Below are 27,540 nucleotides of genomic sequence, written 5' to 3' on the forward strand. Positions count from 1 at the left end.
GCACACAGCACTATTCCCAGGGAGGACAGAGGTTTATGGTGAGAAGGGCAACTGTTTCATTCAGGGGGTGGTCAGTATGTGGAACGAGAGGCCAGAGGAAGTGTTTGCGAGAGGTATTTGACATTTAAAAGGGTCATGGATAGGAAATATCGTGGATGGGAATCTTGGTTAGTAGGGATTAGAGGGGCTGAATGTCTCTATCACTGTATGCTAAAAGATTCAGGAGCTCATTGGTAAATCTGGGTTAAAGCAGTATGCCCACCGTGGTCAATGTAAATTGTGTAATGGTTCTAATTGAATTAGAATCTAGTTTATTAATACTGACATGTAACTTGACATTTGGTGTTTCGTGTGAACAGTACAGTGCAATATACTATAAATTGCAAGAAATATACAAAAAAAATGAGAATTGAGAATCAAGGGCCAACTTGATGTGTATTAAGAATTTGCTGTGGTGTGTTGGCGAGACATGCAAGCAAAAAAAAAACAACTTTCAATAATTATAATTGATGCAAAAAGATTGTGAGGTGGTGTTCGTGAAATCTGCTGGGAGAGGGGAAGAAGTTGTTCCTATTGTTCTGGATATTAACAAATTTAAATGTGATTTGCATCAGGACTGATTGTCTACGATACAGGAAGTATGAGAATGGAATCTTCACTGGTTATCTGCAGAACCTCATGCAATACACTGAGCAGCTAAAGGATATGGTCACCTTTTACGTGGGATGCAGCTATTCCTTTGAGAGTGCAGTGCTGGAGGCCGGCGTTCCAATCCGGAATGTTGAACAAGGGTGCAGCGTCAGCATGTACAGGGTAGGACATTATACAACAGTCTGCACAAGTTGTCCCATTATGTTCACCGATGATGTTTCTCCATCGCTGAGTGCAGCAATTTACAGTGCCAGCAAGTGGGGTTCAATTCCCACAAGGTGTTTGTACCTTCTCTCTGTGATCGCATGGGTTTATTCTGGGTGCTTCAGTTTCCTCCCAGGTTCCAAAGATGTACAAGTTAGGGTTGGTATGTTATGGGCACGTTATGTTGGTGCAGGAAGCATGGTGACACAGCATATCCTCGGACTGTATTGCTATATGTTCCAATTTTTCAATGTACATATGACAAGACCACTCTAACCCTTTCTTCCTACTATCATCCATGTGCCTATCTAAAAGTATGTTAAATGTCCCTAATGCATTGCCTCTACCATCAGCCCTGGCAGGGCATTCCGCCCACCCACCACTCTGTGTAAAAAAAACTTACCTTTGACATCCCCCCCTATACCTACACCTTAAAATTATGCACCCTGGTATTAACCATTTCCATCCTGGGGAAAAGGTCTCTGGCTATCTACTCAATTTATGCCTCTTTTCATCTTGTATCCCTCTGTCAAGTCACCTCTCATCCTCTTTCCATCCCACCCATGAAGGATGCTCACAGCATAACCATACTCAGCGGCCATCCAGGTAACATCCGTTTAACGCTCTGAAATGGATGAGAACAAATGCAGCTCTTCACACCTTCGACATCGGGGAGAATTTACAGAATTTACTAAAAACTAAAGCTGTCTGATGTTTACAAAAGCGCTGAAATTTTGTATGGTGTAGCATAGCAGTTAGTGCAATGCTGTTGCAACACCAGCAACCAGCTGATGTCTGTAAGGAGTTTTGTACTTTCTATCCATGACTGCGCGAATCTCCTCTGGATGCTCCAGTTTCTTCCCACATCTCAAAGGTGTACGGGTTAGTCAGTTATTTGGGTGTAATTGGGCAGTGTGGGCACATTGGGCTGGGAGGAGCTGTATCTCTAAATCTAAATCTAAACCTAAACCTTGTGCCAGTGGCTTGTTTAATGTTTCCAAAGGCTTTTTATCTTCTTTCTGTCTTTTCTCCCTGAAGACAAACATCCAGTGTGCCAGGGTCGGTGTCTTCCAGTGTAACATGGTGGTCTCGATGCGACCCATTCCTGTTGACAAGCTTGACGTGGTTGTACAAGTGAGCCATTGCATGGTGGACTCCCATGGTGCGCCCATACACATTGGCCATCCAGGTAACATCGGTTTAACGTTCTCATCGAGAACAGGAAGGGTGAGTTTTCTGCAGAGGCACAAAGTAAGCTGAGCACATTTGGTGCCTCAGCCCATTCCTGCCCTTCAGTGGGACTATGGCTGATTGGAATTAACTCCAGAGACACAAGATTAGATTAGATTAGATTAGATTCAACTTTATTGTCATTGTGCCGAGTACAGATACAAAGCCAACAAAATGCAGTCAGCATCTAACCAGAAATGCAAAGAATAGTGTTATTTACAAAATAACTGCGAGTAAAAAGTAAGTGCTACAGCACACAAATATAAAAGTACTGAGACAGTCCAATATGGGTGCAATACTGCTTAGACTGTGATGAGAGGTTCAGCAGTGTCACAGCCTCAGGGAAGAAGCTCTTCCTGAGCCTGCTGGTGCGGGAACGGAGGCTCCTGTAGCGCCTACCGGATGGGAGAAGAGTAAAAAGTTCATGGTTAGGGTGAGATGCATCCTTGATAATGCTCAATTTATTTGCACAATGATAATAGTTTATTTGTCATATGTACATTGAAACATCAAAACATACAGAGAAATGTATTATTTATACAAACAACCAATGTACCCAAGGGGCACATACACAAAAATACTTTGTTTATGTTAAAACCATAAGACATAGAAGCAGAATTAGCCCCTCAGCCCATCGAATCTGCTTCACCGTTCTATCATGGCTGATTTATTAACTTCTTCCACCCCATTCTCCTACCTTCAGGGAAATTGAAATCATTGAAAATATCAAGTGTGTGTGTGTGAAGTGTCACGGATGTAGGTAGAAAGGGACTGAACAGGGGCGAGGGGCGGAATAAAGCTTAGTCAGGGTATGCAGATATGAGTTCAGTGGGGAGGAACAAGCAGAGACAATGGGTCTACCGGGACAGGCAGGTTTATGGATCTTGGGTAGGAGGTAGAAACAGTAAGTGCGAGGTGAGGGAACTATCAGGTTGGTGCCAGTGGGTGGAAGATACTGCAGATGACCCGACGCAGATTGGGAGACTGTTTCGCCGAGCATCTACACTTCGTCCTCCAGAAAACGCGGGATCTCCCAGTGGCCACCCATTTTAATTCCACTTCCCATTCCCATTCCGGCATGTCAGTCCATGGCCACCTCTACTGTCGCGATGAGGCCACACTCAGGTTGGAGGAGAAACACTTTATATTCCGCCTGGGTAGCCTCCAACCTGATGGCGTAAACATAAATTTCTCAAGCTTCCAGTAATGCCCCCCTTCACCATTCCCCATTTCCATTTCCCTCTCTCACCTTATCGCCTTACCTGTCCGTCACCTCCCTCTAGTGCTCCTCCTCCTCTTCTCTCTTCCATGGCCTTCTGTCTTCTCCTATCAGATTTCCCCCTTCTCCAGCCCTGTATCTCTTTCACCAGTCAACTTCCCAGCTCTTTACTTCGCCCCCTTCCCCACTCCTGGTTTGACCTTTCACCTTGTGTTTCTTCCTCCCCTCCCCCGCCTTCTAACTCCTCATCTTTTTTTCTCCAGTCCTGATGAAGGGTCTCAGCCCGAAACACGACTATATTTTTATAGATGCTGCCTGGCCTGCTGAGTTCCTCCAGCATTTTGTGTGTGTTATTTTAATAAGGTCGGTAATGGTGTGGGAGACAATGACCTGGTGCTTCTTAGTGGGATCCTGTTTGAGGAGTAAATAAGAGGAGTTGTATGACAGTCGTCGCTGGGCCTCAGCAGGATAGAGGTCAGTTTGCCAGACTACCAGAGTATCCCCTTTATCTGTGGGTTTGATGGTGAGGTTAGGATTGGTGCGGAGAGAGTGGAACGCAGAGTGTTCGGAAGGAGTGAGGTTGGAATTGGAGAGAGGAGTGGTGAGGTCGAGATAGTTGATGTCCCACCGACAGTTGGCAATGAATGGATCTCGAGCAGGCAGAAGACCAGAACCGGGGTATCCAGGAAGAGGAGGAGGGTTGAAGGGGTGGAGAGTCTTTGCCAAAGAGGTAGGCTCGGAGTCAGAGGTGGTGGAAGAAGATCTCCGTGTCATGGCGGGTGCAGAACTCACTGAGATGTGGGTGCAGAGTGACAGGGGTGAGGCCAAGACGTTCTGCCGCAGAGAGGGGAAGGTCGGCGGGTATGGTGATGACCTGGCATGGATGAAAGTGAATTACAGTGAAATACTGTGGTAAATCATATATATATATGTTGTAACTGGGTTAACTGTCTGGACACGCCCCTCTACTGACTGCCCCTGTGGCTCCTCCCACAGAGTCCTGTATAAAGATGTTTCGCCTTGCCCCTCCCCCTCAGTCCGGGGGCAGACACTCACTGTGGAGGTCGTGGAGGTCATATTGTACAGCGAATAAAAGCCTTTCAATATTTTACCAAACCTCAGTCTTTTGGAGTTATTGAAGGTGCTTCAAATACATGGTTTGCGTCAATGACCAACACAGTGGGAGGAATGTGCTGGGGGCAGCCCACAAGTGTCGCCATGCATCTGGCACCAATATAGCATGCCCACAACTTACTAACCCTAGTGAGAAAACAGTCAACGTTGATGGGACTGACGAAGGGTCTCAGCCCAAACAACAACTGCCCATTTCCTTCCGTAGGTGCTGCCTGGCCTGCTGACGGCCTCCAGCATTTTGCATGTGGCATCAGCTCCAGTTGCCTGACATGCCCCTTACAGTTTGCCCAAATTTTTTTGATATTATTTAAATTATTGTTCGAACACGTCTCTATTTTTGTGAGCGGACTCCACTTCTCCAGCAGCCATTGCAAGAAGAGCTATTTCCCAGTTTCTCATCTGCGTGGCCAGGCTCTGATGCAGAGACAGTGGCCAGGTTCATGTTCAGATTTGCTTATCACACGTATGGTAAGATGCACCGTTTGTGTCAATAACCAACACACTCAGCAAACACAAAATGCTGGAGGAGCTCATCAGGTCAGGTGATCTGCGAAACCAGGTGGGTGGGGGAGGGGGAATGAAGTGAGAAGCTAGGAGGTGATAGGTAGGAGAGGTCAATAGCTGAAGAAGATTCTGATAGGAGAGGAGAGAGGACCATTGGAGAAAAAGAACAGACTGGAGTGCCAGAGGAAGGTTTTGGGGCAGGTGAGGAGAAGGTCAGTGGTAAGATGGGAACCAGAATGAGGAATGGAAAATGTGAGAAGGGGTAGGGGCCAGAAATCACTGGAGGTGAGAGAAATTAATGCTCATTCAGTCAGACTGGAGACCACCCAGATGGAGTGTGAGATGTTGAGGTGATGAGGTATGGATTTCCAAAATCTGCAGAATTTTATCTGTTGTGGAGGGAGATGGCCTTACTGTTACTCACCTGAATGTGGTACCTGTCTGTTTGTGATCTCCCCCTTCCTGAGGGAAAAGGTTGGCAGAGCCAACACACCAAGCAGTTCTACCAGCTGGTAACAGCTAAGCCAGGTGTTGAGGCTGAAGATCTTGTATTCGTTTCCTTTTTGTTGGTCAGTTTTGATGTTTCTCCAATAAAGCTTCAACATCAGAACTAAAACTGGTTCAATTTCTCTTTTGCAGGATTGATTGGAATTGGCGATTTGTCCGTGCCCGACTTCGGGGACGTGGTTGAAGCTCATCCTGGGGATGTCCCTGTCTTCTGGGCCTGTGGGGTCACTGGAGCAGAGGCTGTCAGCAGCTTAAGTAAGATGGCAGTACGCAATGAAAAATGTAGAGTTCCTATGAAGTTAGTAAATGGGCCAGACTCAAAACAAGGTGGAATCCATCATCCCAACAGGCACATGGGGTTTCTGTGGAAGAACGTCCCTCTGACACTGAATGGTCCATGGCACTGGATTAGGGTGCCTGTCTGAAGCCTAGGTTCCACTACCAGGTGTCAAGATCAATGCTTTGACATTCTACATCTGTAGTGGAACAGGGACCCACTGATAATTGCACACTTTAATGAACTAAACTTAATTCCTTCCCACTGTGGAACAGGCAGTCCATGATGAAACTACAGTGCTCAAATAGGGGCTTCACCAACACACCAAGTGCTCTCTGTGGTGAAATTCTCCCCTTTTGTCCAAAGCCTATGGTGGTCGGGCATGAGTCTGGAGTTGTCCGTCCTGCAGGTGTTGTGATGTCATCGTTGCCCAGGTAACACAGTAGCGTTCGGGTTACTATTCAGGAGACCCCGGTTCAATTTCTGCCGCTGTCCGTAAGGACGTTGTATGTTTTCCCCGTGACCTCGTGAGTTTCCTCCAGGTGCTCCGTCTCCTCCAACATTCCAAAGACATAAGGAGTCGCAGATTGGTCACATGGGTGCAACTGGGCAGCACAGGCCTGTTATCATGCTTTATCTCTAAAATATAAAAAAAATTAAATTAAAACCATCTCATAACAGGATTCAACCCGGAAAGCATAGAACGTTGAATAGTACAGCACATGAATAGGCCCAATGTTGTGCCAAGCGAACTAAACTGGTAATTAAAAGCCAACTGAACTAATCTCTGCTGCCTGCACAATGTCTATATCCTTCCATTTTCTGCGCTTTAGTGTACCTATCGAAGAACCTCTTGAACACCTCTATCGTGCTTGTGTCCACCGTCACCCCTGGCAGCTCATTCCACACCCCACCACACTATGGGTGTAAGAAAGAACCTTGCCTCTTCCCACCTTTGAGGATCCACCATATACATTTACATGTGTGAGGAATTTGCTGTGGTGTGTTAGTTGGGGTGCGACATACAACAAATAAACAGCATTTAACAATTACAAAGAATAAAAAAAATATAAAAGTCATGTTAGGGGTTAAAGAACAGATATGGAATAAGATACATAAATACCATCATGTACTGGTATTTACAAAGTAAACAGCATTATAAACTGGTAGGGAACGAGCTGCAGCTGGATGACGTCTGGCTTATATACGAGAATGAGGAGGTGATTAAAAGGAGCTGCAAGGAGGTAGTTACCCTTAAGTTGTAGGAGGTGGGGAAGTGGGTAGCTGGGTGACTGTCAGAAATAGGCAGCCAGTAAAGGGTACCCTTGTGGTCATTCCCCTCACTAATGTATACTGTTTTCGATTCTGTTTGGGGGGGGTTGGCCGGGGGCGGGGGGGGCGGCCTACCAGGGGAAACCCATAGCAACCGGGTATTTGGCACTGAGTCTGGCTCTGTGGCTCAGGAAGGAAGGGGGGAGAAGGGGAGTGTAGTAGTGACAGGGGGTTCCATAGTTCGAGGAGCAGGCCGGAGACTCTGTGGACGTGAAAGAGACACCCCAATGGTATGTTACCTCCCAGGTCCTTGGGTCGGCTCGTCAGCATTCTAAAGGGGGAGGGTAAACAATTGGAAATTGTGGTACCTATTGGTACCAACAACAGAGGTAGGAAAAGGGAGGGGGTCCTGAAGAGAGAATTTTGGGAGTTAGATAGAAAGCTGAAAAGCAGGATCTCAAGGTTAGTAATGTCTGGATTGCTGCCTGTACTATGTGCCAGTGAGGGTAAGAGTAGAATGATTTGGAAGTTGAATGTGTGCTGGGAATTTGTGTGTGGGGGTTGGGGGGGTGGAAGGATTTCAGATTTCTGGATCATTGGGATCTCTTAAAACACAGAGCAATACAGCACAGGAACAGGCTATTCAGCCCCTCAATGATGTGCTGAACCAATTAAATTAGTAATCACATCAAAGTTGCTGGTGAACGCAGCAGGCCAGGCAGCATCTCTAGGAAGAGGTACAGTTGACGTTTCAGGCCGAGACCCTTCATCAGGACTGCTTTGACCTGCTGCGTTCACCAGCAACTTTGATGTGTGTTGCTTGAATTTCCAGCATCTGCAGAATTCCTCTTGTTTGCGTTTTTAAATTAGTAATCAAATGGCTAACTGAACTAATCTCTTCTACCTACACCATGTCCATATTCTTCCATTTTTCTCACATTCCTGTACCTATCTCCAAGTCTCCTAAAATCCTCTAATGTATCTGTCACCACCCTGGGCAGTGCATTCCAGGCACCCACCACTCTCTGTGTAAACAATCTTGTCCCGCACATCTCCTTTGAAATCATCCCCTCACCTTAATCCATGCCCTCAGGTAGTAGACATTTCAACCAGAGGGAAAAGATATTGTCTGTCTACTCTTTATATGCCTCTCATAATCTTATAAACTTCTATCAGATCTCCCCTCAGCCTCCACCACTCCAAAGAAAACAGCCAAAGTTTGTCCAACTTCTTGTTACAGCACATGCCCTCTAATCCAGGCGACATCCTGGGAAACTTCTGCAGCCTTTCTAAAGCCTGGACATCCTTCCTGCAATGGAGACGACCAGAACTGAATGTAATATTCCAGATGTGTCCTGGCTAGAGTTTTATAAAGCTGCAACATAACCTCCTGACTTTTGAACTCAATGCTTCGACTGATAGAGGCAACCCTTCTTAGCTACCTCTCCTGGGGAATGTATGACCTGTACAAAAAGGACAGTTATACCTGAATTTTAGGGGGATCAAAATCCTTGCAGGAAGATTTGCTAGAGCTGTTGGGGAGGGTTTAAACTAATTTGGCAGGGGGGCGGGAACCAGATTGATAGGGTTGAGGATGGAGCCCTCAGATGCAGTATGTAGTGTGACTGTGAGAAAAGATAGGCAAACTTTAAAGTGAAGTTGCAGTCAGTGAGATGAGTTAAAGTGTAACATGGCAAAATCAAAAATGGTGATGAATACTGGAATGAGGGCGTTATATTTGAATGCATGTAGAATACAGACTAACATAGTACAGTTACAGACTGGCAGATATGACATTGTGGGCATCACTGAGTTGTGGCTGAAAGAAGATCGTAGTTGGGAGCTTAACATCCAAGGATACATATTGTATCGAAAGGACAGGCAGATGGGCAGAGGGGGTGGGTTGGCTCCATCAGTAAAATTTAAATCAAACCCTGAGAGAGATTGTGACATAGGATCGGAAGATGTAGAATCCTTGTGGATAGAGTTAAGAAACTGCAAGGGTAAAAAGACCCTGGTGGGAGTTATATACAGCCTGCAAATAGTAGCCAGGATGTGCAATACTAATTACAATGGTAGATGGAAAAGTCATGTTAAAAAGGGCAATGTTTTGATAGTCATGGGAGATTTCAATATGCAGGTGAATTGGGAAAATCAAGTTGGTACTGGATATCCAGGGGAGGAATTTGGAGAGTACCTATGAGATGGATTTTTAGAGAAGCTTGTGGTTGAGCCCACTAGAGAAAAGGCAATTCTGGATTGAGGTTTGTGTAATGAATCAGATTTGATTAGGGTGCTTAAGGTAGAGGAACCTTTCGGAGGCAGTGATCATAATATGATAGAATTCACCCTGAAGTTTGAGAGGAAGGAACTGAAATCAGATGTATCAATATTACAGTGAAGTAAAGGGAATTACAGAGACATGATCGAGGAGCTGGCAAAAAGTTGATTGGAAGGGGACACTAGCAGGGATGATGGCAGAGCAACAATGGCTGCTGTTTCTGAGAGCAATTCGGAAGGCGTGGGATAGATAGATCCCAAAGAAGAAGTATTCTAAAGGGAGGATAAGGCAACTGCAACTGACAAGGGAAGTCAAAGACAGCTTAAAAGCAAAACAAAATATATAATATAGCAAACATTAGTGAGAAGTTACAAGATTGGGAAACTGTTTGAAGAGCCAGAAGGGTCTGTTCTGCACTGTATCTTACTATGTAAATAAATTACACTATTAACTGAAATGTCATCTTTTTCCTCCACAGATGGTGCTTGACCTGTTGAGTTCTCCCAGCATTTTGTTTATGTTCCAGATTCCAGCATGTATGTCCTCTTTTGTCTTCTTTGATGGTTAATGCATCATTGACTGGTGACAGTTGTTGCAATCTGCCCACATATTGTGCAAGTTAATGTGAAGTTGATTCTATTCTAAGTGATGTGACTGGTCCAATTCCTCTTCCCTTCAGAGTCTCCCCTGGCTTTCACCCATGCTCCCGGCAGTATGTTCCTCACAGACCTGAGAAGTGAGAGGCTGGTGACCGGTGATGGCGTCAGCAGTCTCGAGACCCCTCAGGTTTTCTGCATCTCTGAGAACCCGCCCCATTACAGCGTGGCCTCGCTCTCCGCAGTGGAGAAGATTAGGGCACTGGAGAGACTGATTCAGGAAGACCCAGGTAATTAGAAGCATATAAACATAAGTGTCTCAATCAGGGACTAGATGTGTTATTAGCCCAAGCAAGAATCAGATTCAGGTTTATTTACCAAATGTACATCTAAACCTACAGGAAAATGCATTGTTTGCATTAACAGCCGACAAAACCCAAGGTGGTGCTTTTGGCAGCCCACAAGTGCCGCCACACATTCTGGCGGCCACGTAGCACATCAGTGGAACAACACAGATGAAAAAAGCCAAACAAGACCCTTTCTCACCTTTCCACCAATCCACCCACTCAAGAACAGGCCTCCAACTGCAGGACCAGGCACCTTCTGGCCTCCAGTTGTTAGCCCTTGCTCTCAGATGCACAAACATCTGGCCTCGAACTTCGGCTTCACCAACTTCTAGGCACCAATCGCAGGTTTTACCAATCTCAGGTTTTACCAATCCCAGGTTTTACCAATCCCAGGCCTTTCCAATCCCAGGCCTTTCCAATCCCAGGCCTTACCAGTCACAGGTCTTACCAATCCCAGGTCTTACCAGTCCCAGGCCTTGCCAATCCCAGGCTTTGCCAATCCCAGATCTTACCAGTCCCAGATCTTACCAGTCACAGGCCTTACCAATCCCAGGTTTGACCTTAGGGCCATGATTTCTGGTCTTGCATGTACCTCCAACCCAGGTGACTAGGGAGGGTGAAATCACTGGCCCTTGTTAGGAGTTAACGCTGCGCTTATTCAAGATTCAAAATGCAAGATTCAAGTTTATTTATCACACGTATATTGAAACATAAAGGGAAATGTATCATTTGTGTTAACCATCTGCTGGGGGCATCCCTCAAGTGATGCCACACATTCCAGTGGCATCATGGCATACACACAGTGCTCGTAAGTACAACTCAGAGCACAGCAAACCATAAAAGTGAGTCCTGTTCTTTCCTCCACATATACAGTCCTTTAACCGCCAGGATAGCCCTACAGCCTCCAGTGGACTTGGACTTGGGCCTGTGGACATGACACTTCGACTTCCTCTGCGGACTCACAGAGATTTGCAGACTTGGCTCCAGCCAATGGGCCTCGACTTCTGGCTTTGCAATTCAACCCTCGGGCCACTGTCCTTGGCATTGATTCCAGGACGCACCAATCACTGAACACCGGCCTCAAACTTGGGACTCACCGATAACAGGACTATGACACTAGGCCTTAATCTCAGATCTTACCAATTTGTCAATCCAGGGGGTCATTGGAACTCGTTTCTCCTGCATCCACAGAACTCCTCCAGGACCCGCTGTCATCCTGTTGACCTGGGGCCTTGTCCACTTTCTGCCGGCCTGATATCTGATGTCCAGCCACAGATGTCCCACGTCATTGTCTCTGGCCTTTGAACATGGATTAGAGACTTCGACTCTGGGCTGATCTCTAATTTTCCCACATCACTATCCTTACTTCCCTTCTGAAATGCCTGCTTCGCTGCTGCTGCTACTGTGTGGTCCGAAATCTCCGGAGGGGAAGGCCTCGAGTCCTCGGCTTTGCTTGTTGCTCAGCGGCCGGGGCGGGGTCAAAGCACTCGGCAGAGATGGTGCTCGGTGTCGAAGGGCTGGTCGGAGGCTCGAAGTTTTCAGACGGACTCAGGGTCCGCTGCGGTCGAGTACTTCCAATGGTGCTGCATCGGCAAGTTTGTGGCGCTTGGAGATTCATGGCAGGGAGAGTTTCTCCCTTCTACCATCTGCGTGAGATGATGAGGCTATCGGGATTTTGAGATTTTTTTTTCCCGTGCCCATGGTCTGCTCGTTATCAAATTACGGTATTGCTTTGCACTGTTGTAACTTTATGTTATAATTATGTGGTTTTGTCAGTTTTAGTCTTGGTCTGTCCTGTGTTTCTGTGATATCTTTCTGGAGGAACATTGTATCATTTTTTAATGCATGCATTTCTAAATGACAATAAACGAGGACTGAGTGTCCTCATAATCTAATCTAATCTAAACCCTAACCTGACCCCTAACTTCCCTCTCTGTCCCTAAAAGCATCCCTACGAACCTAATAAAACAGAAACAGCCAAGTCTGAGGCTTGACTCAATGGAGGTAGCAGCTCAGTACCATCTTGCACAAACGATTTATGTCAGGATTTTGTATCTGTCCAGCTTCTTTGATGGTATCCAACCCAGCCTCCCCAGCACCGTCCCCGACCCCACCATTGTACTGATGGAATTGAGGTCAGAGGGTCAGAGATTCTGTCTACTGACTCCCGATTCCCACCTTCAGCTTGGCCATTCTACATTTCACTTAATAGTCATGGTATAGGTAATTCTTACGCTCCTAGCCCAATGCATAGCGGTTAGCACAATCGCTTTACGGTGGCAACGATCGCTGATAGGTGTTCAATTTCCTCCACTCGCTGTAAAGAGTTTGTGTGTTCTCACCACAATTGCATGGGTTTCCTCCGGGTGTTCCGGTTCTTCTGGAGATATATGGCTAAGGTTAGCATTAGTAAGTTGTAGACTTGCTATGTTGGCGCCCAAAGCATGGTGACACTTCCAGGTTGCCCCCAGCACAATCCTTGCTGATTTGATTTGGTGCAATTGACATATTTCACTGTATGTTTCAATGTAAAACCAAGCTAATCTTTGTCTCTTTTATGCTTCTTCTGCCAACTTTGCCTCACCCTCTTCCTTATCCACCCCCCAAATGCAGATGGACTTCATAACTCCACGACTAGTCCACCTTCACCAGACCTTCAGGAGATTCACACAACTCCTACCCACAGTAGACTGACACACCCACACAACATCTGCAGTTCTGTAGACCCTTAACCTTTGATAAAACATTTCAAAGATCACAATCAATCCAAATTTTGTACAAAATCACCAGAAAAAAATTAAGGATGAGATAGATTTTAAAGGGCATCTTGAAGAACAAGACAGGTTTATGGAATTTTGTTCTGGCATGCTATGTCAGTGTCAGAATGTGTGGTGACACTTGTGGGCTGCCCCCTGCACCTGCTTAGGTTCGGTTGGTTATTAACACAAATGATGAGTTTCATTGTATGTTTTAATGTACCTATGATAAATAAATGAATGATTTCCAAAGTTCAGGAGTTTGGTATCTGAAGGGTTGCCTGCCAATGGTGGACACTTAATTTTGTGCTTTACAGGAAAAAATATGGGCACGGATAGCTCAGATTTGTCAGTTTATGGGGGAGGTCAGAGCAGACAGCTGCAATAGAAAGATTAGTGTCACAAGAGATGGCAATGGAAGTTTTGTTTCTAACTAGGAATGGGTAGGAATCTACCTAAGAAGGCAGCAGCTATCATCAAAATCCCTACCATCCGAGGCATGCCATCTCTTCACTGCTGCAAATGGGCAGGATGTACAGAAGACTGAAGTCCCACACAACCAGGTTCAAGAGCAGCTCCTTCCCTTCAACCTTGGAACAGCAGGAGTGGTGAATGCGGGTTCAATTACAACATTTAAGAGAAATTTAAATAGGTACATGGATAGGAGGGGTATGGACGGCTATGATCCAGGTGCGGGTCGATGGGACGAGCAGAATAATATTTCGGCATGGACTAGATGGGCTGAAAGGCTTGTTTCTCTGCTGTAGTGCTCAATGTTCTATGCTTTGTGTAGAGCTGCTGACGTGCCTTCTTCATGCTTGCATCAATGGGCGAATAGTTTGTCTGTGGTTACAATTGTGGTACACACCTAGGCCCATACAGAAACCGCACTAAAATAATATCTGCCCCTTTTCAACTTGCAATTGCAAACATGTTTGCTCTGTTTTGATAATGTGTATAACTGGATGGAAGTAGGTTGGATTCAAGACTTGATGCCATATTTTTCTATCCTGAGCAGGTGACCGAGGGATCAAGCATTTGTTCATCAAAGACCAGCTACTGAAAGCTTCCCTCTCATTGTCTCATGCAAAGTCTGTGCTCATAACCACTGGATTTCCAACCCACTTTAATCAGCAACCCCCAGAGGAGACGGATGGTCCTCCCGGAGCCATTGCCATGGCAGCCATGCTGCAGGCCCAGAAGAAGGGCGTCGTCATAGTAACAGATCAAAGAGCCTTAGAGATGAACAAGAAGGTCATTGAAGAGGCTGTTGAGCAAGGTGCTTTGTTTTCTCTCTTATAAAAATTGCCAGAAAGTGAAGATTGATGATTATCAGCGCATTCTAACACACTGATTCCCGCTGAATGCTAACCTAAGTAGACAGATATAATTGCACATTTAAGAAGTATTCAGATGATCATTGAATCGCCAAGGCAGAGAAGGTCCTGGATCTACTAAGGGCAAATGGAATTAGTATGGAGAGGTACAGTGATCAGCATGGACATGGTGGGGTAAAAGGCCCATTTCTGTGGGAAACAAAGAAAAGGAGACTATTTCATAGAGCTGCGGATGATGTACATATCAAATAGTCTTTTCTCTTTTAATCCCTCCATTAGTCCCCATTTGTCTGACTTTAAAGAAATAGTACAGGTGTGTGCATTGAGTGGTCTGGGATGGTCTTAGCCTCCTTCAAAGTCCTAGATAAAGTGGATAGGGAGGGGATGTTTCCAATGGTGAGAAAATCTAGGACCAGAGGGCACAGTTTCAAAATAGAGGGATGTCCCTTTACAACAGAGATGAGGAGGAATTTCTGTAGCTAGAAGGTGGCAATACTGTGTAATTATCGTCACAGATGACTATGGAGGCCAAATCAATGGTTATATTTAAAGCAAGGGTTCTTGATTAGTAATGGCATCAGGGTCTTGGGAAAAAGCCAGGAGACTGACATTGAGAGAGAAAATAAATCAGCCATGATTTATGGACAGTCTCGAGGCCTGATAGCCCAATTCTGCTCCTCTGTCGTATGGTCTTAGAGCCTTTTTCTGTGCTTTATCAACTATCTTTTTCCAGTTATCATTCCCATCAATTGTCCTGAAGGAATGAAGTGACAGAGATTGTCATCTGCCCTTCACAAACAAATCCCTTACCGGCAATCGTGGAAGTAAAGTCTCTCTTTGACACACAGAAAGATACACAGACAGGACTTAGAGACACAGATACACACACAGAAAGGCACGCAAGTGTGTAAGGACACACAGACCTGTGCACACACACAGAAAGGCATAGAAACACACACACACAGAGAAAGGCATAGAAACACACACACACACACACACACACACACACACACAGAAATATACACAAAGAAACACAGACAAACAGAGTGCGTGTGTATGTGAGAGAGTGAGAGAGAGAGAGAGAGAGAGAGTGAATCAGACATAGAAATACACACAAACACTGATGCTTAAACCAAAGGGGCATGAATGGGTTGGGGGATAAGTTTGCTGCAGAATTAATTACTTTAATTCCAGGTTTAACTAATTATTGAATTTAAATTTCCGCCTTTATGGGATTTGAACTCGTGCCTTTAGCTCAGTGGTGTAAATGTTGGTTGTTCCTGCAATAATATAGCCACTGTGACAAATATTTTGTGTGTTTCCAATATTTATAGTTTCCCTTCTCTTTGCACCTATCTTCTCTGTCCCCTCTTAGGAGTAATGCAAGCCCCCGTGCCTGTTGTCAGCTACCAGGACGATAGTGATGAATCACCCCTGATGTTCCTGTGCCATGATGGCAACCCCCGGTTTCCAAGGCAAGTTCTGACCGAGCTACCACAACACCGGCAACTGGCGTTCAATTCTGGCCTCTGTCTGTAAGGAGTTTGTATGTTCTCCTTGTGACCACTTGGGTTTCCTCTGGGTGCTCTGGTTTCTTCCCACATTTCAAAAGACACACAGGTTAGTAGGCTAATTGGTCACGTGGGTGTAATTAGGCAGTGAGGGCTGGTTGAGCCAGAGAGGCCTGTTACCGTGCTGTATCTCTACCTCATTAAACTATAACCATATAACCATATTAGAATTACAGCACGGAAACAGGCTATCTCGGCCCTTCTAGTTTGTGCCAAACTCTTACTCTCACCTAGTCCCACCGACCTGCACTCAGCCCATAACCCTCCATTCCTTTCCTGTCCATATATCTGTCCAGTTTAACTTTAAATGACAACATCAAACCTGCCTCAACCCCTTCTGCTGGAAGCTCGTTCTACACAGCTACCACTCTCTGAGGAAAGAAGTTCCCCCTTGTGTTACCCCTAAACTTTTGCCCTTTAACTCTCAACTCATGTCCTCTTGTTTGAATCTCCCCCACTCTCAATGGAAAAAGCCTATCCACATCAACTCCGTCTATCCCCCTCATAATTTTAAATACCTCTATCAAGTTCCCCCCACTATAAACTACAAACATGGGTTAGGAGTCAACTGCGTCGTGTATCGATAAAATTAGAGTCGCTCAGCAGTGAGACCTCAGCAATAAGCCCAGCAGACTGCTTACAATAAGACATCAACAGGAAGTTGCAGAGGTGGGGACAATTCCAGTGTATAAAGGACACTGGGACAGGTGCATGGTTGGAACAAGTTTAGAGAGATATGTGCCAAACCCAGGCACGTAGAACCAGCTCAGAATGGCATGGATAAGTTGGGACAAAGGGCCTGTTCCTGTACTGTATAACTCTTATGACTCCAGCACTGCGGATGAATTTGTAAATTGGTTTATTGTTGTCACATGTACCGAGGTCGTCCATGCAGACCGTTTCATTACGACAGTGCATTGAGTTAGGGAAGGGAGGAGAAGAGCAGAATACAGAATGAAGTACTACAGCTTCAGAGAAAGTGCAGTGCAGGCAGATAATAAACTGCAAGGCACAATGAGGTAGATTATCATGAGGTAGAGGTCGAGAGTCCTTTTATCATATTAGGGTACCATTCAATAATCTTGTAACGGTGGGATTGAAGCTATCCTTGAACCTGTTGGTACGTGCTTTTTGGAATTTCTATCTTCTGCTCGATGGAAGGGGGGTAAAAGAGAGTGTGTGTCTGGGGTGGCTGGGTTGCTTTACTAAGGCAACGGGAAGTATATAGAGAATTTATGGAGGGGAGGCTGGTTTCTCTGATGTGCTGAGGTGTGTCCACAACTCGCTGCAGCTATTTGTGGCCTCGATCAGAGCGGTTGCCATACCAAACTGGTAGGGATGGGGCTGTTGGTCCCTGTATAACAGGACATCAACCAAAAGAGGGTTCTGTGTGCAATGGGGCACAATTAATAAGCAGGTGGATATCTTTCTGGGTAGCCTCCAACCTAATAGTACGAACATTGATTACTCGAACTTATGGTTAATTTTTCTCCCTCCCCCTTCTCTCTTTTTCGATTCACCATTCTGGCTCCTCTCTTACCCCTTCTCTTCTTCTCACCTGCCCATCACTTGCCCCCAGTTCCCCTCTTCCTTCCCTTTCATCCATGGTCCACTGACCCCTCCTGTCAGATTCCTTCTTCTGCAGCCCTTTGCTTCTTCCACCTATCCCATTCCAGATTTTTACTGCATCCCCTCCTTGTCCACCCACCCCCAACCTGCTCTTACCTACCACCTGCCATTTTGTACACCTTCCACTCTCCTCGCCCCCCCCCCCACCGCACACCACACCTTCTTATTCTGGCTTCTGTCTCCTTTATGATAAAGAGTGTTGGTCCAAAATGCTGCCTGACCTGCTGAGCTCTTCCAGCATTTTGTGTGTGTTGCTCTGGAATGGCAGGACGCCTGACTAACAGGACATTAACCAAACTAGGGTTCTGTGTGAATGGGACACTATTAATAAACAGATGATAGGGCAGGGTCCCTGCACAATAGGACAAACGAGGTTCCTTGTACAATGGGGTGCCATCAGTAAAAGGAATGGAGGGGTTCCCATACTACAGGATATATGATCTTTGTACCATGATTCATCACCCACAATTTACACTCAGTAACTGTTCCTTCTCCTCCTGCCCCCTCCTTTTTTTTCTAGCTGCTTCCCTTCTTTACCGGTCTTGATGAAGGGTCTCAGCCTGAAACGTCAGCTCTTTATTCCTTCCCATTGTTGCCTGACCTGCTGAGTTCCTCCAGCATTTTCTGTGTGTTACTCGGTATTCCCAGCCCCTTCAGAATCTCCGGTGATTTTTTCTTTGCAATTTTGTTTGCCCGCGGATAGGTTTGACCATCTTGTGGCCATCGAGCGTGCAGGCATGGCTGCCGATGGCAACTACTACAATATGAGGAAAGTGAACATCAAGCACTTGGTGGACCCCATTGACAAACTGTTCTTGGCAGTCAAAAACATCCCAGGGATAGTCACAACCGGTAAGTGTTTGTCCTTGGGTTCTGGCTAGCCATCATTCTGTAGGGTGTAGACCAACCTCAGGAGGGTAGGATGGATCTCGTTATTTATCTGCTGTGGGGTGTCATAGTAGTAGTGGTTACGTAACAGCTCCAGCAACCCTGGTTCAATTCTGCCACCGTCTGTAAAGAGTTTCTACGTTCTATCCATAACTGCGTGGGTTTCTTCTGAGTTCCCCAGTTTCCTCCCTCATTCCGAAGGCTTGCGGGTTAGTAGGTTAATCGGTCCCATAAGCGTAATTGGATGGAGCAGGCTTGTTGGGCTGGAAGGACCTGCCCCCGTGCTGTTTCTCTGAATAAAATAAATCAAGATTAAAAAGTGGCTTGAACACAATGGGCTAAATTCTCTCTGGTTCTGCCCTTCAGTGAGCGCTACAAAGCTGGGGTCTGGGGCAAAGGATATATAGAAGTGGGTTGGAATACTAGCTGCTGGTCTGAGTGGGTGAGGCCAAAATGAGATTGTGGAAGCCCAACACCAACCTGGTGCAAGCTGTTTGCTTGAAGAGGCTGCTGGTCACCGGACTCGTTACTCAAGTTCAAGTTTAATTCTCATAGGCATACATAGAACAGGTATAATTGCCTTGAAAAGTAGCCTCTTGCAGCAGCAGCACAGTACATTAGATTATGAAGACACGCAGTCCTCTTTTATTGTCATTTAGTAATGCATGCATTAAGAAATGATACAATATTCCTCCGGTGTGATATCACAAAACACAGGACAGACCAAGACTGAAAAAACTGACAAAACTACATAATTGTAACATATAGTTACAACAGTGCACAATACCATAACTTGATGAAGAAAGTCCATGAGCACAGTAAAAGTTCAAAGTTTCTCAAATGTCCCACATCTCACGTAGACGGGAGAAGGAAGAAAAACTCTCCCTGCCATGCCAACCACAATCTGACTCTGAGTCATCCGAAAACTTTGAGCTCTGATCAGCTCTCCGACACCAAGTACTGAGCGCCATCTCTGTCCGAACGATTCGACCTCCTTCTTGGTTGCCAAAAGCAGGCAAGGCCAGGGATTTTGAGGCCTACCCTCCGAAAGATTCCCAACCACACAGTAACGACAGCAGTGAACGAGCGTTTCAGAAATTTCTCCAGATGTTCCTCTGTGCTTTCGTGTCCATTCTCCATCAAATCAGAATTGTCCACGGCCCCTATTTAACAGGTACAATATCATTTTTCACCGGAGGGCTGTGCACACGCAGGCGTGCCGCCATCTTCTCCTCCCGCCTTATCAAAGTACAGGCATGGTAAACATGTTAAGTCAGCCATGATGGAATAGCAGAGCAGTTCGATGGGTTGAATGGCCTAATTCTGATCCCATGTTTTATGGTCTTATGGTTAACATCAACTTAAATTAACATAAATTATGCATAACTTAACATGTTGAACATAAAGACACTAGTGCAAACTGAGAGAGAGAAAACCTGAAATCTAGTCTAAGCAGAGTTAAGGCTTTCCAAGTTGGTTCAAGAACCTGACGGCCGTGAAGAAAAAGCTGTTGTTGAGCTTTCAGGTGTGGGTCTTCAGGCTCCCGTACCTCCTGCCTGATGGCAGTGTCAAGAAGACCATTAGGCATAGGTGCAATATTGGGTCATTCAGCTCGAGTCTGCTCCGCCATTCAATCATGGATGATTTGTGCAATGAATTCCAAAAATTCACCACTCTCTGGCTAAAGAAATTCTTCCTCATCTCTGTTTTAAAGGGATGTCCTTCTATTCTGAGGCTGTGCACTCTAGTCCTAGACTCCCCCACTACTGGAAATACCATCTTCTCCCCCACTCTATCTAGGCCTTTCAATGTTTGGTAGGTTTCAATAACATCCTCCCTCTTCAGTCTGTGTTCCTCTTAATAAGCCTGGGATGTATTAATTCCCCAGCCCCTAGCTTGAAGCTTCTCTTGCCAATTCGCCCACTTCGCTCTCAGTAGTGGGAATCAGAACTATGATCTTATGATTGGCGATCTCTGCAAACCCTCAGAACTACGTTTCTCCAACTGCAGCACATCCTATCGTACTCATTCATCGTTATATGGTACAGACAGTGAAATCCCCCGTGAACCCTCCAACTCTGCGGAACACCCTTCCTGTCGGTTTGACTTACGATGGATATTCATTTCCTAGACCTGTTGCTCATGTTTGCTAAGCTCACTTTCTAAACACAGCCACTGCCACTTGTAAGATCAAACAGATGTTAGTAAACTTACAACTAATATTTCTTTGTTTAGTTTTTGGTCGAAAACAGGAGTCAGTCTTCAGTTCTTAAAATGTAAATGGAAAGCAGCAATCAGCTTGATGTTAAAATACAGTTTTGCAAAAAAGCTCTGTATATAGCAGACATCCTGTAGAAAGCAAGTGATAGCTCATAGCATCCTGTCTTGCTGCTTAAGAATGCAGTATAAGACAATGCATTTGTTTAATTTGGCTTGTTTCAAATCAAAGAAAGCTGACTAATTTGCTTAGTTCAAGGAAGCATATCAAATAACTGATGTGTTTATAGTTGGGAGTTTTATGTACTCAAGGAAGTTTGCTTCACAGCATTAATGGTAGGAGCTGAAAACTGTCTCCAAGATGCTTTTAGCAACACACACGAAATGCTGGAGGAGCTCAGCAGGTCAGGGTGCCTCGATGAAAAGGAATAAACAGTCAGTGTTTCAGCACTTCTTCTTCAGGACTGGAAAGGAAAGAAATTGCTAGAATAAAAAGGTGAGGGAAGGGGAAGGAGGATAGCTAGAGGGTGATAGGTGAAGCCAGGTGGGTGGGAAAGGAAGAAAGCTGGAGAAGGTGGAATCTGATAGAAAAGAAGAGATGTCCATGGGAGACAGGGAAGAAGGAGATGCACCGGGGGAGGTGACCAATTGTGTAAAAAAGGGTATCATATGTGTGAACTTAGCCAAGTGGCAGAAGAAGTATGTAAATGTTGAAACCATTTCAGACTTCTTAGGAGGAATGGGGTAAAGAACATCAAGAAGCCATGAAAGAAGCACAGTTTCTGCAAAAAGAATGATTCATTTGTCTGCATTGTTGGTACCTCTTTAGTGTTTATAGGAATTGTACCTTTGTTTAGAAATCTTTTCTACTTTGTATTTTAGAAATGCTTTGTGGTTTAGAAATGGTTTGTAATTTGAAAATATTTAAGATAGAAATCCTTTTTTGAATGTGTTTTAGGAATTGTTGTTTGAATTTCAATGTGTATCACTGAAAATAACTGAACTGTCTTTTAAACTACTTTGTAGATGGAAATATCTTCTCCTTGGCAGGGAGAGAGGACCCACTGCCCAAACAGGGGGTTTTGGCAGCCAAACACACTGTGGAGAATAAACATGAAGTAAATTAGTCTATGAAGATGGGGTAATTACAGTATAACCTTCCTCCAGTGGCTATTTGTATCTGAGAGGGCTTAAGGTCTTTGTCTGAGTTTGAGTTTAGAACTGTGCAGTCAGCAAACCCAATTATCATTACAAGCTTTGATCTCCTGCTCCAACATCAGTTTCTGTGTCTTAGTGTCAAAGACATTTGTTCTTCCTGCCACTGTCTGTAAAGAGTTTGTATGTTTTCCCTGTGGTCATTTGAGCTTCCTCCAGGTGCTCCAGTTTCCTTCCACATTCCAAAGACATATGGGTTAGAGTTAGTAAGTTGTGGGAATGCCATGGCGACATTTGTGGGCTGCGCCCAATATATTTTTGGTCTGTGTTGGTCATTCACTTTATGCTTCAATGTGCTTATGATAAATAGGGCTACTCTTTAATCTTTAATAAAGCACCTTGGGACCCTTTACTGCTGAGGAGAGTTTATAAATGCTGAAGAAGGGTTGCGGCCTGAAACATGAATTGTTTATTCCTCTCCATAGATGCTGCCTGACCTGCTGAGTTCATCCAGCATTTTGTGGGTGTTACTTTGGATTTTTAGCATCTGCAGAATCTCTTGTGTTTATAAATGCAAGTTCCTAAAGCATAAAAAACACAAATTGGCCGAGATCCCACCTCTATGGGATGTTTCTCAGATTAGACCCACATTACAGATGGACTCCATATGAAATCATTTAGTGATTTAGTCTCTTGATCTTTACCTCTTCCTCCTTTAACATGTTTCCGAAAATCCCATGAACTTTCCCATAGCATGCCAATTCCGGCAAATGGATCCACCCTATCATTTTCTTCAGTTTTTCCATTATTTCTCATGGATATTTTAAATCTTAGTAAGAGTTCTTGAAGATGTTTTCTATTTCAGAAGGTCTCCTTCACATTAATAATAGTATTCAGCCTAAAAACTTAAGTAAATGTTAGTTTCCCTATAATAGTTATTTTCTATACAAATCTTTGTTTATGCATTGTTTTTCATAATTTCTTTTGCATTTGTTTATTTTCCTTTAAATGCCTGCAAGAAAATGAAACTCAAAGTAATATATGGTAAGACCATAAGATATAGGAGCAGAATTAGGCCGTTCAGCCCATTGAGTCTGCTCCGCCATTCAATCATGGCTGATCTTTTTTTCTCCTCCTCAACCCCATTCCCCAGCCTCCTCCCTGTAACCTTTGTGTCCAATCAAGAATCTATCAATCTCTGCCTTAAATACAACCAATGACCTGGCATAGAAGTGATACGTGTCAGTTTCCAAAGCAACTCTCTTTAAGTGGCTTCTGGTGGTGAAACTAACAGTCTGAGTGATGTCTGATTACACTGGGGCTAGTTCCCAATCAAAATCTACTGATGCAGGCTGTGTAATGTAAACAGTGTTCCCTAATTCATTGATCTTGTATCTAATTTACATTATGGCAACACATGTTATATCAGACAACCTGCGATTATACAACCACCTTGCTGCACCGTTTAGAGCAAATGCCTGCTTTCATTTCTACTCTATCCAAGGAACTGCGTGTACTATTTCTCCAAGAAATATTGTAGTTTAAAAACTATAGTATAGTATAATAAAAAAAATACAGTGCAATTAAACTCTGTTGGAGTACGAAAACAGAAAATGTTGAAAACACTCGTCAGAGGGAGGGAAGGAAACAAAAGAAGCTCATGCCTTATTACTTTCTGTGGAACTTAGCTGATAATTAACAATAGGCGTCCGTCATGAGACCATGGATTTGCATCTTGGAAGGTTTCCCGGGTGCAGGCCTGGGCAAGGTTGTATGGAAGACCGGCAGTTGCCCATGCTGCAAGTCTCCCCTCTCCACGCCACCGATGTTGTCCAAGGGAAGGGCATTAGGACCCATACAGATTGGCACTGGTGTCGTCGCAGAGCAGTGTGTGGTTAAGTGCCTTGCTCAAGGACACACACGCTGCCTCAGCCAAGGCTCGAACTAGCGACCTTCAAATCACCAAACGCCTTAACCACTTGGCCATGTGCCAACTTTGCTGAATGCCTTACTAAAGGCCATAAACATCACATCCACCGCTCTACTTTCATCAGTTTGTCTTGTCCCCTCCTAGAAAATCTCAGTCAGGCTCGAGAGGCACAAACTTCCCCTCACAAAGCTATACTGTTTTCAGTAATAAGAATATGCTTCTGCAAATATTCATAATTCCTGTCTCTAATCTTCTCCATTAGTATGTCTACCACTGACGTAAAACTCACTGATCTATACAAATAATCTCCTCTTGGACTTCCAACTGGGTATGGGTATCGATTTGAATTGACAAACTCTGCGATCTTTATCAGGGATGAAGATGCAACGAACCAGAATTGATTAGAGAGCTTAAGATTAAAGATTCCTGAGGGACAAGTGATCATAATATGATCGAATTCACCCTGAAATTTGAGAAGGAGGAGCTAGAGTCAGATGTATCAGTACGTAAAGGGAATTACAGAGGCATGAAGAGGAGTTGGTCAGAATTAATTAACAGCAGAGCAGCAATGGCTGGAATTTCTGGAAGCAATTCATAAGGCACAGGATATATACATTCCCAAAAGGAAGAAGTACCCTAAAGGAGAGATGGCATGACCGTGGCTAACAGGAGAAGTCAAAGCCAACATGAAAGCCAATGAGAGGGCATATAATAGAGCAAAAATTCGTGGGATGTTAGAGGATTGGGGAGGTTTTAAAAACCAAAAGAAGGTAACTAAAAAGGGCAGTAAGAAGGTAAAGATGGAATACAAAAGTAAGCTAGGCAATAATAGTAAGAGGATACCAAAAGTTTCTTCAGATACATATAGTGTAAAAAAAGAGGTGAGGGTGGATATCGGACTGCTTGAAAACAATGCTGGAGAGGTAGTAATGGAGGACAAGAAAATAGCAGATGAATTGAACAAGTATTTTGCATCAGTCGTCACTGTGGAAGACACTAGCAGTATGGGGGCAGTTCCAGGCGTCAGGGGCATGAAGTGTGTGAAGTTACCATAACTAGAGAGAAGGTTCTTGGGAAACTGAAAGGTCTGAAGGTGCATAGGTCAACTGAACCAGATGTTGTACACCCCAGGGTTCTGAAAGAGGTAGCTGAAAAGATTGCGGAGGCATTAGTCATGATCTTTAAAGAATCACTAGATTCTGGAATGGTTCTGGGAGACTTGAAAATTGCAAATGTTACTCCACTCTTCAAGAAGGGAGAGAGGCAGAAGAAAGGAAACTATAAGCCAGTTAGTCTGACCTCAGTGGTGGGAAGATGTTGGAGTCGATGATTAAGGATGACATCTCAAGGTACTTGGAGGCACATGATAAGATAGGCCACAGTCAGCATGGTTTCATCAAGGGAAAATCTTGTCTGCCAGATCTGTTGGAATTCTTTGCAAAAGTAACAAGCAGGATAGACAAAAGAGAATCAGTTGATTTCTACTTGGATTTTCGGAAGCCCTTTGACAAGGTACCTCACTTGAGGATGCTTAACAAGGTACAAGCCCGTGGTATTACAGGAAAGATTCTGGCATGGATAAAGCAGTGGCTGATTGGCCAGAAGCAAAGAGTGGGAATAAAGGGAGCCTTTTCTGGTTGGCTGCCAGTGACTACTGGTATCACACAGGGGTCTGTGTTGGGACTGACTCTTTTTACGTTATATGTCAATGATTTAGATGATGGAATTGATGGAAAGTTTGCAAAGGATCTGAAGGTAGGTGGATGGGCAGGTAGTTTTGAGGAAGTAGAGAGGCTACAGAAGGAATTAGACAGATTATGAGAATGGGCAAAGAAATGGCAGATGGAATACAGTGTCTGGAAGTGTATGGTCACGTACTTTTGTAGAAAAAATGAAAGGGTTTACTACTTTCTAAATGGAGAGAAAATACAAAAAAACTGAAGTGCAAAGGGACTTGGGAGATCTTGTGTAGGATTCCCTAAAGGTTAACTTGCAGATTGAGTCTGTAGTGAGGAAGGTAACTGCAAAGCTGGCATTCATTTCAAGAGGACTAGAATATAAAAGCAAAGATGTAATGTTGAAAGTTTACATCCTTTAGAGGGGTGTCCTTTTCGAATGGAGATGAGAAGGAATTTCTTTAGCCAGAGAGTGGTGAGTCTGTGGAATTCTTTGCCACAGGCAGCTGTGGAGGGTAAGTTTTTATGTTTATTTAAGGCAGAGGTTGATAGATTCTTGACTGGTCAGGGCATGAAGGGATACGGGGAGAAGGCAGGAGATTGGGCTGAGAGGAAGATTGGATCAGCCACGATGTAATGGCAGAACAGACTCACTGGGCCAGATGGCCTAATTCTGCTCTTATATCTTATGGTCTTATATACGCAGGGAGAGAACTAGATCCTTATTCACTGATATATAATTACCAGGATTATCCCAATTACCTTTCCTGAACAAATAGAGCAACATGTTCCATCCTCCAATTCTCCAGTGCGACTCCTTTGGGTAGTGAGAACTGTGACGAGAAACCAAGTTATCAGAAGATTGATGCTGATGAGAGAGATAAGGGAGACAATGGAGAAGCGTTCAAAATGTTAATAAGAGAGGAGAGAGATTAACGAAAAAAGATACAGTTCCGAGTATTGACAGACCGGTTGCTTTGAACCTGAACTGTTTGAAGTTTGATGGACAGGAGGTACCCCAGCAGGGGGATAAAAAGAACAGGTTTGCTAAGGCAAGACACACACCACGAGATCACGAGATAACGAGACCCTGGAAAAGCGGTGTGCCCCCACAAGTTGGTGGGAGTTTGGAGGTCTGGTCGTGGAACCGACCATAGACGCACAGGGTGAAAAGGTACGATCGGCGGGAACCTGGTGTGTGTGTCCGCCCTTGCCTGGGTGCCGGGTTCACCGCGGAAGAATGGTTGTATCCGGAATGGAGGGGTCACAGTCGGTGACCACAGAAGACATAAAAGGGTTCACCCGAAAGCTAACTGTGAAGAACAAAGGTCTGTGTGAATCAGAATTTGCATTCTCACTCTCTCTCTCCAACGGCATAACAGCGATTACTACGAACTGTACTAAGCTGAACTGAACTCTGCGTCACTTGAGACTGATCATTTTGCCCCTAGACTGCGATAGAGCTTGTTTGATTCCTATTACCCTAGTTCTGTGTACATGTGTGTTTTATCATTGCTAATCTGTTGCATTCATATCCTTACGATTAGAGTACTGTGTTACTTATTTCTTTAATAAAACTTTCTTAGTTCCAGTAATCCAGACTCCAACTAAGTGGTCCATTTCTGCTGGTTTGGCAACCCAGTTATGGGGTATGTAACAGAACATAAAGAATGCTGTCAAAGTCCCAGCAATCTTTTCTCTCATTTTCCATAGTAACCTAAGGTACATTACATCCAGAGCTGTGACTTATTTATCCGAATAATAATAATATAATGCAAGACCATACATTACTCTACACTACAGTATGTTCCATCTGCCACTCCTTTGCCCATCCTCATGATCTGCTTAAGTCATTCTGCAGACTCCCTGCTTCCTCAACACTACCTGCCCTCCACCTGCCTTCCCATCACTCAAAAACATTAGGAACCCAGGAATGAAAGGGTTAACAGGTGAGGTGAGTTTGATGGGTCTGGGTCTATACTCACTAGGATTTAGAAGAATAATGGCTGGGGGGAGAGGTCTCATTGAATTCTTGTGAATATTGAAAAGTTCAGATAGAGTGGAAGTGAAGAGGATGTTTTCGACAGTGGACCAGAGAGCCGGCCTCAGAATATAAGGGCATTACTTTAGAACAGAGCTAAGGAGGAATTATCTTTATC

The 27,540-nt window shown here is 44.6% G+C and overlaps 1 protein-coding gene across 4 annotated transcripts in view; it reads left to right on the top strand.

Moving 5' to 3' along the window:
• Nucleotides 1-27,540, top strand: part of dglucy (D-glutamate cyclase) — a 110,367-nt gene that overhangs the window by 72,382 nt on the left and 10,445 nt on the right. For 3 of the 4 annotated variants that reach the window (XM_063045162.1, XM_063045155.1, XM_063045149.1), the window contains exons 4-10: nt 615-813; nt 1,894-2,044; nt 5,582-5,704; nt 9,959-10,165; nt 13,997-14,257; nt 15,691-15,790; nt 18,219-18,367. In XM_063045162.1, coding sequence (XP_062901232.1) covers nt 615-813; nt 1,894-2,044; nt 5,582-5,704; nt 9,959-10,165; nt 13,997-14,257; nt 15,691-15,790; nt 18,219-18,367 — 1,190 coding nt within the window. Of the gene's footprint in view, nt 1-614; nt 814-1,893; nt 2,045-5,581; nt 5,705-9,958; nt 10,166-13,996; nt 14,258-15,690; nt 15,791-18,218; nt 18,368-21,646; nt 26,968-27,540 lie in introns of those variants that run through there. The other variant, XM_063045169.1, reaches the window with a different exon arrangement.

Source organism: Mobula hypostoma, chromosome 1 (assembly GCF_963921235.1).
Source record: "Mobula hypostoma chromosome 1, sMobHyp1.1, whole genome shotgun sequence".
Classification (NCBI taxonomy): Eukaryota; Metazoa; Chordata; class Chondrichthyes; order Myliobatiformes; family Myliobatidae; genus Mobula; species Mobula hypostoma.